Source organism: Mya arenaria, chromosome 11 (genome assembly GCF_026914265.1).
Source record: "Mya arenaria isolate MELC-2E11 chromosome 11, ASM2691426v1".
NCBI lineage: Eukaryota > Metazoa > Mollusca > Bivalvia > Myida > Myidae > Mya > Mya arenaria.
The window spans coordinates 20,809,010-20,823,698 of NC_069132.1; the positions used below are offsets into that span (position 1 = coordinate 20,809,010).

General features: G+C 33.4%; 1 protein-coding gene across 1 annotated transcript in view; it reads right to left on the reverse strand.

Moving 5' to 3' along the window:
* Window positions 1-6,384, reverse strand: part of LOC128209165 (leucine-rich repeat-containing protein 74B-like) — a 40,643-nt gene extending 34,259 nt beyond the window's left edge. The window contains exons 1-2 of the mRNA XM_052913070.1: window positions 6,188-6,384; window positions 4,113-4,184 (exon numbers count right to left, since the gene is read on the reverse strand). Of these exons, the coding sequence (XP_052769030.1) occupies window positions 4,113-4,180 (68 nt within the window). The 5' untranslated portion in view covers window positions 4,181-4,184; window positions 6,188-6,384. The remainder of the gene's footprint in view (window positions 1-4,112; window positions 4,185-6,187) is intronic.
* Between the last annotated feature and the right edge of the window lie 8,305 nt (window positions 6,385-14,689).

Below are 14,689 nucleotides of genomic sequence, written 5' to 3' on the forward strand. Positions count from 1 at the left end.
GTCGTACAACCACTTATTTTGTGTAAGTACCTACTAACAATCGTTATTTTTGTGATTTACATTATATTGTTTAAACTACTTACTAACTCGACCAGTCACTTCACATGATTAAATGAAAAAAGAACCCGAATGACTGCTGAGCATACTGAAATACTGCCTACTCATTGAACAAAATATTCACTTGACCACGAACATACATTTCAGATATCAATATCTTCATAGTTTATAGTGCTGCAATATGGTTTCATTATTGATAAACACATACATATCCAGGTATAGAAGAGAAAAATAAAAGGACAATAGGTCAATAAGGCGGGGCTTTGTCGGTAACACTACCATTTATTTGAAAGTCAATATGAAAAGTAATCGTTCGTCTTGCTGGACAATACTTTGAAGATCAATATTCATATAGACCTCCAAATAAACAATAACCTGTAGAATAAGATTTACATAGTTTTATTATTAGTTATCAGGCCATACCTGATTTATATGTTGGCTTGTGCTCCTTGACTAACGGGGGAGCGTTGTCTTCTGCTTGCAAAACAACAAAACATATTTTGTTCGGAACGTCACAGCTTTCTTATGTTGTGATATCTTATGCTATTATGTCTAACAAACATGCTATCATGTCTAACTGACATGCCAGACCACCATGTCATGTCTAACTGACATGTTATTAAGCCAGTCCGACATGTAATTTTGTCTTACTGACATGTGATCATGTCTAGGTGACATGTTATTACGTGTGAATGACATGTTATTATGTCTAACTGTCTGACTGACACGTCATTATGTCTAACTGACATGTTATTATGTCTAACTGGCATGTTATAATGTCTAACTGGCATGTTATAATGTCTAACTGGCATGTTATAATGTCTAACTGACACGTCATTATGTCTAACTGACACGTTATTATGTCTAACTGGCATGTTATAATGTCTAACTAACATGTTATAATGTCTAACTGGCATGTTATAATGTCTGACTGACACGTCATTATGTCTAACTGACACGTTATTATGTCTAACTGGCATGTTATTATGTCCGACTGACACGTCATTATGTCTAACTGACACGTTATTATGTCTAACTGACACGTCATTATGTCTAACTGGCATGTTATAATGTCTAACTGACACGTCATTATGTCTAACTGACACGTTATTATGTCTAACTGGCATGTTATAATGTCTGACTGACACGTCATTATGTCTAACTGACACGTTATTATGTCTAACTGGCATGTTATAATGTCTAACTAACATGTTATAATGTCTAACTGGCATGTTATAATGTCTGACTGACACGTCATTATGTCTAACTGACACGTTATAATGTCTTACTGGCATGTTATAATGTCTGACTGACACGTCATTATGTCTAACTGACACGTTATTATGTCTAACTGACACGTCATTATGTCTAACTGGCATGTTATAATGTCTAACTGGCATGTTATAATGTCTAACTGGCATGTTATAATGTCTAACTGACACGTCATTATGTCTAACTGACACGTTATTATGTCTAACTGACACGTTATAATGTCTAACTGGCATGTTAAAATGTCTGACTGACACGTCATTATGTCTAACTGACACGTTATAATGTCTAACTGGCATGTTATAATGTCTGACTGACACGTCATTATGTCTAACTGACACGTTATTATGTCTAACTGGCATGTTATAATGTCTAACTAACATGTTATAATGTCTAACTGGCATGTTATAATGTCTGACTGACACGTCATTATGTCTAACTGACACGTTATTATGTCTAACTGGCATGTTATAATGTCTAACTGGCATGTTATTATGTCTAACTGACACGTCATTATGTCTAACTGACACGTTATCATGTCTAACTGGCATGTTATTATGTCTAACTGGCATGTTATAATGTCTAACTGGCATGTTATAATGTCTGACTGACACGTCATTATGTCTAACTGACACGTTATTATGTCTAACTGGCATGTTATAATGTCTAACTGGCATGTTATAATGTCTAACTGGCATGTTATAATGTCTGACTGACACGTCATTATGTCTAACTGACACGTTATTATGTCTAACTGGCATGTTATAATGTCTAACTGGCATGTTATTATGTCTAACTGACATGTTATAATGTCTAACTGACACGTCATTATGTCTAATTGACACGTTATTATGTCTAACTGGCATGCTATAATGTCTAACTGGCATGTTATAATGTCTGACTGACACGTCATTATGTCTAACTGACACGTTATTATGTCTAACTGGCATGTTATAATGTCTAACTAACATGTTATTATGTCTAACTGGCATGTGATTATGTCTAGGTGACATGCTATAATGTCTGACTGACAAGTCATTATGTCTAACTGGCATGTTATAATGTCTAACTGGCATGTTATAATGTCTGACTGACACGTCATTATGTCTAACTGGCATGTTATAATGTCTAACTGACACGTCATTATGTCTAACTGGCATGTTATAATGTCTGACTGACACGTCATTATGTCTAACTGGCATGTTATAATGTCTAACTGACACGTCATTATGTCTAACTGACATGTTATAATGTCTAACTGGCATGTTATAATGTCTAACTGGCATGTTATAATGTCTGACTGACACGTCATTATGTCCTATTGACATGTTATTATGTCTAACTGACATGTTTTTATGTTTAAGTAGCATGATACTATGTCAAACTTGCCATATCGGTCTAGGTATGTCGGATAACCATGATTATTTGTCTATTTGAAACGTCAACTTGTCGAATCGACATTTAAGTATTCCAGTTAACTTGGTAGCATGTCCGATTGAAATGGTAGTATATATATTTTCGATCGGACATAAAACGTACACAAGATGTATATTTATTGTATTTGCATATTTATAGAAGTTTGACGCTTGCGTCATACAATAATCGAAACTAATTCGTTTTAAATTTATGTGAACGGCCAATTCATTTGCGATTCAATCCTCTAGTTTGGCACGTAAAACGTCGATCAATATATAATTTAAAAGTCGAATAGTTTTGGAAAATACAGCCATTCCATTAATCAAAAAGATTCAGCAATATTATATCTTAATACTTTATAGTAGAAAAGAATATCAAGAACATTTGGTAGACTTCAGGAATAATACTATTTCGAATTACTTGACGTATATGTAGTAGCATTTAAGTACGAGTCTAAGTATAATACGTTTCTTATTTGTTCAGTAACATGGCGTAGTTCAATGAATCAATCACTAATAGACGGCGCACTTTAGCTAAAACAAATAAATATCATTCTAAAAGTTATTTGTGGATATGTATGGTCAATATTTGTATTGTTAGATATTTTATATGGCATGCTTTTAACACCGAATTTTGAACCAGTCTTTATTATATGTATACATTAAAGTGTTATTAGAGTGTTTGATGGAAACTTTGCAGCGCAAATTTGTAACTGTTTTTGCAAAATGCACTCTTTGTTGTAAGACGAAATGAAATGGGGCAAATCATCCACGTAATGTTTACAATGTATTATTAAAAGGTAAAAATATCCTTTTCTTTTGTATAAGTCCTATTGGCCTAGTGGTGAAGGCGTCGATTTTCTAAATATTTCTTGGCTCGAGTGGCTTGGGTTCGCACCCCACTATAACCAAAATACTTGTTTTTACTTCAACTGTTTTTTTCTTTTGCAATTTCGATATCATAGAGTAAAGTTATGATACAATCAATTGTTTTCTGATGCATAAAGGGGAAAACTAACTTTTGGTTCCAAAACATGAGCGAGTACCGTTAAACGCTTTAACAATGTGAAAATAATCTTGACCTTCAGTTGAAAATCTATAGCCGTAGCTGTATTTTAGAATGCAGCTTTAATTATCTAAGATGAACGCAAACACTATGTATACAGGCTGTTGATAATACAGCTATAAGTGGTAATTTCGCCCTAGAGTTGTTAACAATATGTTTATATAAGGTATATCACATCGACACCATGAAGTATTAAAACGTATTCGTTACAGCTATAGCTAGTAACATACATTGTATCTGTTTTTGTTTGGTCACCACTGAGTAGGACATACAGGTTTACAGTAATGACAATATTTGGTACGCACATGTTTGCCAGTTTGATTTCCCCATTCTCTGTGAGCCACATGCTCGCTGCTGTCCCTACTACCGCCATCCCACTGAAATGAATTTAAAACAAGTCATACATTATGGTGTTACCCTTTATGTTAATGCGTTTGGAATCAGGCATTTTCCCGTCAGACAGCGACCTATTAACAGTCAACAACATTGATTCTGCATCTAACCACTTATATTGGTCAGTGGTTCGTATGATTGTTTCAACCTGTTTCCACGATCGACTCGTGCAATTATCGCCGTCCGCTGCCTTGAAACACAGAGCAGATTCACCAGGGTCTTTAAGTGTTGGCTAGTAGGCATGTCCCTGCAGTATCCATTGTAATATTAAGTAAAGTAACCAGGCAAACGTCACCAAAAACGCCCATGTCCCTCACTCGAACTAACGATTCCCGTAATGGTGGCACGGAAGGCGATAGCTATTGTAGCGTAACCGCATAGTTGCACGATTACCGCCCTTTGTTATAAATTAGCCATTTGCGTTAACAAAGTTAAATGTCTCGCGGTGTTTTAAAGATTAGTTTTATATTTTAGACTTATTTATTCCATACAAATGTTTTATTAGCGACAGTAATAATTAAAGAAATCATGTTAAACATTATTAATTAACCGGGAGTTGTTTTCATAAAGAGTTTGAGTAAAAATAAAGCTGTCTCCCTTCATGTTGTCGCAAAGTGGAATATACCCATTTTACCCATCTTAATAATGAGCTCGTCCGCCCGGTGAATATATAAGTGCGTCGCTCAGCTGAAAGAGTCATTCTGTGTTTGACCGCCGTCGAGGTAACTTCAAACAGTAAACCGGAAATAGTCTTTTGAAGGCAAATAATTAGAGTCTTGACCTTCTGGTTGTTTATTATTGAACACAGAGCATTGCGATCTGTGGGATAAAAAGGCACCAGGAACTTGACATCTATAGGGTTATCTAGCGTTCCAGTTCAAGTAGCCATATACATAGAGCATTGCGATCTAGTCTGGTGAACGGAGCTGGTGGCTAGAAACTCTAGTAAGCCTCATACCTGACATCTGCGTTGGCCACAGAGCATTGCGATCTGCGTGCTGACAATGGTTAAGGTATTTTGCATCGCCAATAAAAAGCTCCCGTAAGAGAAAGCCATTTATCAAATAAGTGACTGAACTTTATATAAACCAATGAATAATCTTTGAACCCTGATTATTTGGTTGATTATGTTTTAACTCACCAATCATTTTTGAATCATTTGTTTTAATCATAAGGCAAAGTAACCTGAGGAAAATTTATATAAGAGCGATCCATATAGGCTCTACGACACCGATTGAACATACAGCCGGCACGTTACACTATCACAGCTTGTTGTAAAGGACTAAATACTACTAGAAAATGCCTAGTGTATACATCTAATATAGGCGACAAGAGGCCATCATTAAACAGTAACCTCGCAGATGGATGCCACCATTCTTTTATAAAAGACTTATCAGGATAGGCACCATCAAAACTGGTTACCGTGTAACCGTGAACAAACATATTTAAAAATTATCAATTTTGTATAACTTCAATTTTGTATAACTTCATGAACGTTTAAAGTGACACTCATTTAAAATCAATACATACACATGTATAACAAACATCAATTGGGACTGATAGACCTTTTACTAATTACTAAATAATGCATTTTTGGAAATTATTCATGACTGATAACAAGACTGTAACCGTGTATTTAATAGCAGCAAACGCAAAATATTAAATGATTGGTGAATGCTAAAAGATTTACTGTAGTCTACTATAGTCTCATGAGGTAGGAATACCGTGTTTTATGCTCATTTCTTTCAAATTAAACTCGGTATCCATCATAACAACCATTGTTTTCGACATTAATTAATCCTTTTTGGAATATTAAAAACCGAGTAACATAATATGAATCGTTTTTTAAGTATATTTTGTTATAACATTGATAAAGTAACTTTCAACCGACAAATGTTGATTTAGGGTGAAAAACAATACAAACACACATTTTATATAAACTCATTCATAATAGAATTCATTTAAATAATAAGTAAATCATACTTACGTTTATATTATCCGTGTGATATGCTATTAAATTCACAAATATGTTTAACATATTCGTAAAATATTTATAAGATATTTGAACTCGTTCTTGATATTTGCCTAATCTACCATGAAAGGGATGACAAGTTTAATCCATGTTTGCGCAGGATGAGCTCGTTAATGTGTTTTCCTATCTCACTGTTACACCTCCTAGGTCGATGTAAGCCTTCAGCAATGACAGACTACAAGATTGAAGGTTATTAAATTTATGAATAAAAAAACACAAACTTATTTGCTTTACGCTTCGATTGAAGCATCAATAGGACAATGTTCAGCGTATGTTGAAGTGTATCATATTTACTCAGATTGTTCATACATGCCTTATAATGCGCAAGATTTGAAAAGGTCGTCAAAATGGTTATATTGACTTGATCGAGATTTTCAAAGAACAGTTTATTTACTTTAATGAAGATCACAGAAATGAGCCGTACTTAAGATTTATTTGAGAAACGGTAAAATAAATATACTTATTTCATGACTTACAATCAAGGGACCATTTTTGTACATGGTTAGCTAGTTTAACGTTTAGGCCTCATCCGCTAAAAGTATTGTAAATGCTCATCAATATAAATATTAACTCTTCTCATTTCCACAAAGCCCGACGGTGTAGGCGTATTCAATGTATCGAAGAAAAACAACCCTTAAAATGGCACTCTTGATCAAAATCAATACATACAAATGTATAACAAACATACATTTTGAGTGATAAACCTTTAACTACTTACTAAACAATGCATTTATGGAAAATATTATTACTGATAACAAGATTGTAACCGTGTAATTATTAGATGAAAACGCAAAAGTATTAAATGATTGGTGAGTGCTAAAAGATTTACTGTGATCTACTAACGTCTCACCAGGTAGAAATACCGTGATTCTGCACATTTCCTTCGATTAACCTTGATAGTTTCATAAGAACCATTGGTTTCGGCATTTATTCAACCTTTCTGGTATATTAAAACTATTCTATTAGTTGTGGTTAATCTTACTTGGGAGTAATTGTGCATCTTTATAATATCAAAATTAATGTATGTTTTTGTTTGTTTTCGTCTATACATTAACTCCAATATCAGAACAGTAATCAAGTATGTGGAGCTAAACAATGCTTTAAGTACCGTGTGGATAAATTTACAATTCACTTATACAGGATATACTGTTCTTGAGAATATGGTACAGCAGTTACTGCACCAACAACTCGGAGTTATCTAAGTTATACATAAGCGCGAAGCAAGAACGGCCGAACTCCCTCAAAATGTATTTTATTATATAATTACGAGTTTGAGCTTTGCCGTAACGACTTACAAACTGAATATATTACCACAGAGTTGTTGCAAATGTGAATGTAATCCGGTCGCGAACAATTGTGTTGGACATGCATATTAATGTATTAAAACTATCCCTAACACATTCATCGTCCATGGCACAGTATTCAACAGGGGTGGATGCAAGATGCGACGTTAGTGAAGCCGTTACCTAGGGGAATAAGCATTTTTCTTGCGCCACCCCCTCAGAACAGAAATTTATTTGGCTAAAAATGTTGACAAGAGGCGGGGGGGGGGGGTGTACTCCCCCAAGAAAATATCAATCTTTGAATAAGTTGTTTTGATGTGAATGTTACACATGCTATCTAATGTCCCTGTAACTCATTTTAACTCGATTGTATGTCTGCTAAACGCGAACGCTTGGGGTTCACTAGCTTTATTACCCTTTCTTGTGACCGTAAAATGTTGCCTATGGTCAATGATTAAAATATACCATCGAACACCACTTCTAATTTGCATTTTGACATCATAATTGTATTGCTTCATATTCCTGCGTCCTCTGCTTGTCCGTAAGGTTCAATAACCTTCATTAATTCTTTGATGTATATCTTGGTGGTTAAAGCAAAATTGACCACAACATATTTGCTGAAATCTTCATCCAAATCAAATGATTATCTAAGTAAAATTTGGAAAGAAAGACACGCCGGAACATTTCGAGCAAGCCAAAAACGGTTTTAAAGATAACACGAATCGGCAAAATTTTAATAAAATCAAAGCACTGAAAGCTAAGTTATGTAAGGACGCCATATTCAAATATATATATATATATATATATATATATATATATATATATATATATATATATATATATATATATATATATTTATGAGGAATTTATTATCAAAAACAAGTACTCTTTAAAGTATTGCCGTTATATCCACGGTTTAATTAAGATAAAAGCAATTCATTGAGTCTATCTACCCGACTAGCTTTTCTTTAAAACATTACCATATAAACGAGATGAGCAATACTTTAAGCAATCAGCGATTTCAGACTACTATTGTACTTTGATATAATATAATAATTATCATTTACACATTTTGCAAATTTTTACCTCTTCCTTTCATATTGGAAGATTACTGTTCGTTTTTTTTTTTCTTTTTTAAATATATGTTCTCATGATTTTTTTATCACAATTGTGTATTGTCAAATGTTCTTAAGGTTGCAAAATGGTAACCTTAATTTTCTGAAGTTAAATTAATAAATTATTCAAAATTACATATGGTTAAGATGCAAACAATGTTGTAGATGAAAACAATGTTGTTTCAATACAGCTTTAAAACGTCTTATATCTTCATAATTCCTTGTATAAGTATGTTTGTTTAGCACTTGTTGACTAAATAATGACTTTTCAATGCTTTAAGAGTCAGTTTTAAACTACATGTATACATGTTACTACTGATTTTATCAAGTTTTTTTTCGTTTTAATCTTCAGATTTCACCTCATGCTCCAAGTGAAAGTTATACGGCACCAGTGCAGTGGTGTGTTTGTGGTAGAGGTTAACAATGTGTAGCCAATTCTGTGTGTCTATAAAGTCGTATTCAATTCAACCATCGGAATGAAATTAGAAGACTATGGATGACATATAAGATAGGGTGACACACTTACAGCGATATTAATTTGAACGGGTCAAACTGGTCAACAGATGATGTCCCTAATGTAATAGACTCTGTTAAGATGGTACAGCACCTACTGCATGAAATATTAAGCAAACAAAAGCGAAGTGCCCTTTAAGCCACTAAGAGACACTCAAGCATCACTTCCACTGCAAATGTATATTTACAATGGGCAGTTTCAATCCACAGTCTCCATCATAAACAACGAAGTATTATTTTTACACTCACAGTAGGTCTAATCAATAAATGTCAGTATGTGATGGATATGTTGTCATGCCAGATCATAAAAATATTGTGAGCATGTCATTGTTTATTAACCATTTAGCATGGGGAAAGTGAAGGTGTACTATTTGAAATACTTCCAAGTCAAAACATACAGAAGGAGATACTGAAAATCGGTCGCGATTAAGTAAAATGAGTTTAGGAGAAATATCTGAGATGTATCAGAGGTCAGCAGTGATGGGTGTGGTTGTATAGATGCAGACACAGGTAGCTGATTAGTTCCTTAATGAGGCGATGACATATTTAAATAACGGCAGAATTCATTCAAACATTTGATTTGTATACGTTTACAGCCGCTTGTTAAGACCATGTGAATGTTGATGTTTGTGAGAGCTAGTACAATGATGATGTAACAGTGTACGCTACACATGAATGTAATATTTTTATGCAGCCGTTCTTCCATAATTGACGCACATTTGGGACATTTTTTTCTGACTTTCTTATATAGCGATTTCTTTACTTTTTTATTAAAGTTCAATACCTCTGACAAATTGTGTAGACATTTAACCCACACTATTTACTCCGTTTGTCTACGGAAACCGTATGAAGTTATCTACTAAAATGTGTCGTTACGGAACATATAAATCATCAGAATATCTTTGGAAATACTATTTTACTAACCCTTTAGATTGAATGATTCGATACATAGGTATTGGGAAGATAAAGACCAATGGTTAACTTTAATAACAATAGTATATACCATATCTCTTTCTGAAAGTTGTATATTCGGGATGTAAAAAGCTTGTATAAACAAAGATTTAAAAAAAATGCCATTTTTTAGATGTAATGCACAAACAAGAACTGTCATAAAGGTGGTCAATTTATATTTTAGATAGAAGCAGAACACAAATACAGCATAAATTTTAATTAATGTAACGTTACCAAACAAATGTTGCTACACAAATGTTAAAACAACAATAATTACATTCTGTTACGGATTATAGGTGACTGTAAATGTTGCAAATGTGTAAACAATGCATTCAAAAAATTATAATGTGTTTAATTAGACGTTTAAGCTTCATTGAAGCATCATTGTCACAATTTCACATAATCTAAGAAACCATAAGTAACTGTTAACAACAACATAAACAACAACAACAACAATAACAACAACAACAGGGATATATATATATATATATATATTTAAGGATTAAAATTCGACATGTTGCATTTTATTGGGGTATGGTATGCAATGGGGCTGTTCGGACTCCACCAACATTTTGAACTGCGCCATTGCATACCATATCCCAATAAAATGCAACATGTCGAATTTTAATACTTATATTTACATTCATTTAAATCTACATTTCTACTAAAATAAATTGATTATTCAAGAGCATTTTCTCTTTTCTTTCTCTTGTTGTTCTCAGCGGTGGGTAAATTAGAACAGCTATCGTAACCTAATTTTATACGACAATGAATGCACAGATAAAATAGTTCCTTATTTATATGTTTAGTTTCTATCTTTTCAAGGTCAAGAATATTATAAATACGTATTATTGCATACAATGTGTGTTCTCGGTCCGTTATCGTGGTTTATTAAAACGCAAAAACCCGGGCATTATCGGTAGAAAACGTGCATTATTCAGGAAATTCACGTACCGTTAATGCCCGGTTTTTTTGTTTTACATATGCGCTTTCAGGGCCCGCATCATAACAATGAAGGCTGAGCGACCTGGTTTCTGACCGAAAGTTGGTCAAAGATGCAAACTTTTGCACAAAACATATTTTAGAATATACAATGTAGCTGCATACAAATACCAAAACATGAAATAAACCACATATAACTTACATATTTTCTGCTGAGTTGTCTTTTCCTGGCAAGCTGATGTGTTTACCAAATAGTTTTTTCTGCAGTTGTTTTGACTATTAAAAGTACTAAATTATGTCTAAAACGACTAACTCCTCCGAACTTTAGTTAAGTCTGTCGATTTTATTCAGAACATACGACTTATATGGACATGATTCCATTACGTCGTATGCAATGAACAAAGAAATTTCAAATATTTTTTCTCTGATGCTGAAGATGCTGTACATTTTATCAAGAACATGTTTACAAACTTTTCAGGCTTAAATTAGTTATCAAAACAAATAATGGTTAAAGCAGGACTGAATAGGTAATTAATTGATTACCCAATAGGTATTGTGTGTAAATAATCCCAGTAATCCAGTCAATTTTCGAAAAAACAACACTTTCAAAACGAATGAACACTGCAAAAAATGGCGTCAAAACAAAATGCAGCTGCCGAGTTATGTTGCGGCCCGAATCGAGCTTAATGGAAAACTTTTTCAATGACATCACTAATGACGTCATACAAGCACCCGTTATAGAGGTTATTTTGAACTAACTGTTTTTGCATTTTCGTGACATTTAACAGCATTTTTAAACACAAATGTTTCTTCAACTGTTCCATCCATCATGAAATTATCAACATTAAAATCAATCAAATTATCGTTGCTTATTTTGTTTTAACTGCTTTACTGCAGATTACAGTTTTGCATGTTGCCAATAATTTTACTACGATTTCATTAAAAAATAGTTCCGTAGTAAATATGCCCCGCCCCTTGGTATTATTGCGCCCAATGACAGGAAAGAAGTATCGAACAAACGCACGCGATATCGATGGGAAATGCCATTGCACTTTATACAGAAATAAAGTGCAATTGATAAACAATAACCATCGTTAAGGAATGAAGTGTGAATGTAAATATATATATATATATGCTGCTTTTGGGGTTGCATGTACTCTCTCTCCAGGAGTAGATGGTTGTTCTCGTTGACATTCTCTTTCTACTCGTATCTGCAGCTTTTTCTTGTCTCTCTCGAGCTTTTCACATTTATCTCTAAGTCCGTCGAGATCCCTGTAAGCCTTTCTTAATGCTCTGCTGTACCTTCTCTTTACTCCTAATCCCTTATTTCCAGATTTCCTCATTTCTACATTTAAACTATCTAAGGTCCTAGTAGAAAGCTTTTCGTGTTCACTTGACTAATTTGCTTTCTTCTTTTTTCTTATATAATGTTTCTTGTAGTCCTCTCTACATTTTTGTCGCCGTTGCTCTTTCTTTTCAGCAGATAACTCATGAGTGGGGTTATTCTTTTTCTGTTTTCTTCTTCTCTCTTTTCTTAAGTATGATTCGTAGTTTTCCTCTACCTGCTTTTGTCTCAATTTTCGTTGTCTTTCGGCATTTGATAGTGCCATTCTGAAATAGAAAACCAGTGCAATTTATAAACTAAGTATTAATAATCATATTAAACTTTTTAATCATGATTCATCATCATGATTATTAACTTCAATATAATGATCATTATAAATATTTTCATTACCATTATTATTATAAATAAACTGTTCAATAATATTAAAGACATTACGATTTAATTTTGGGATTGTACAATTAAAAAATTAATTCTAATCAGAGCATTTATTAGTACTATGTTCCGTAACAAATTTGCTATGTTCCGTAACGGAAAGTTGCAACTTTACAATGCACAATGCAAAACATGTTAGATCTCCAGGTCATATTGAACAACATTTTCATATATCTTACTCTTGAAAAACTCATTTGAACCTGTTTATTAAACATTCTGAATATTAGTTTTACGGTGCACAAAAAGCTAGTAAAATACTATGCTTCCGTAACAATTTTTTGGTGGCTGTTTGTTTATCGGTGCTCTCTTTTGTCATTAAAATATTTATTCCATGTATATATCACATCAATTTATGATGTCACAATAATAACCTATGTTCCGTTACGGATATTTAAAACGGGTAAAATTCTATATAAACATCATCAACTTACGACTTTCAACCCTTTTCTTTTCTGCAAATAATGTTTGCAATCGAATTCACCAGTAAAACTGCTTCTACAAGTAACATATATTGAAAATTATCATAATAAAAAAGTACAGTTATTTTCACTTACCTTTATTTACCGAATTTTATCACAAAAAGTCGATTTACATTTTTTTTTGCAGACATAATTATGACATGTCAGCGGAGGCGGTGAAGAGGTACACAGTCACGCGGAAGCATATACTGTACCGCATTTAGGATAATCGATTCGTTACGGAAAATAGTCGTTACGGAAACATAGTGAGTGGGACACACTGGTCACTTTTGTATGCCGATAGCATTTATTTTACTCTGTTTCATTTCAAGAAATACAAATCAACATTTTTCAATCTTTATTTGATTTATATAAAGTACATTGGAGTATATATGGAGGCATAGCATTTTAAACGCGATATTCGTATTTTCTAAAATAAAATCGTTTGTGTTAAATTGTTTTACCGTAGGAGTTTTATTTATTAATTTTAGTCCAAATATAGTATTTGGCCATTATATTGGATACGGATTTAAAAGAATATAACACACTTTAGGATTGTTGTATTCCAGTTTAAAATCGTTACGGTAGCATAGTCACATTTCGGCGACAGCCGTATTTGATAAGATTTGCGGACAATATTGATCTCTTACTTAAACTTCTGCTGCAATCCCTAATCATATATGGGTACTTTATTGATTTTATACGAAAAATCGTCTGAAAACACTGTTATAGTTTTTTTCTTATATTAAAAAATCTCTTCAATGGGACAAGCGACAGCAGGTTTTTGTGGTTACAATCGTTTTTCAGATAAATTTGAAAGAAAATAGTCGAGTATTTAAACTATAAAATGTAGGCTAAGCATATTAAAACATCTCAAAGTACTTCTTTAACTCTTAATTAGATATGTTTAAGCTTTTTTGTACATTTCATAGCTCTTTTAATGTTGGAGACATGATTTTTTTTCAAAATTGCGTCAATTATTGGAGACTCGCTGTATAATGTTTATGGGGTTCATGTTAATGAGGGATAAGTTGATGGGCATGCTGTTGTTGGGAATACTGTTGATGGGCTCGAAATGATGGTCATGCTACCGGTAGCGGTGATGGTAATGCTGTTGATGGTGCTGATGAATCTGGTCTTTTTAAGGACGATGATGATACACCATTGATAAATCATGTTCGGGAAATCACATTATATCTCACCTCCTACATGAATGACGCTATCCGATTAGCCTAGAGCTGTCACGAGCATGACGTGTATAATCCATACACCCCAGTATGTTTCATACCGCCCCTGTAACTTTCATACTCCGCAGAAGACGAAACAAAATGGCGGCCGAAAAAATTGTAACTTTTCTCTCGGCTTATATTTTCACTGTAGGGGAGTTAAATCATGCACGTTATTAAATATCCATTTCA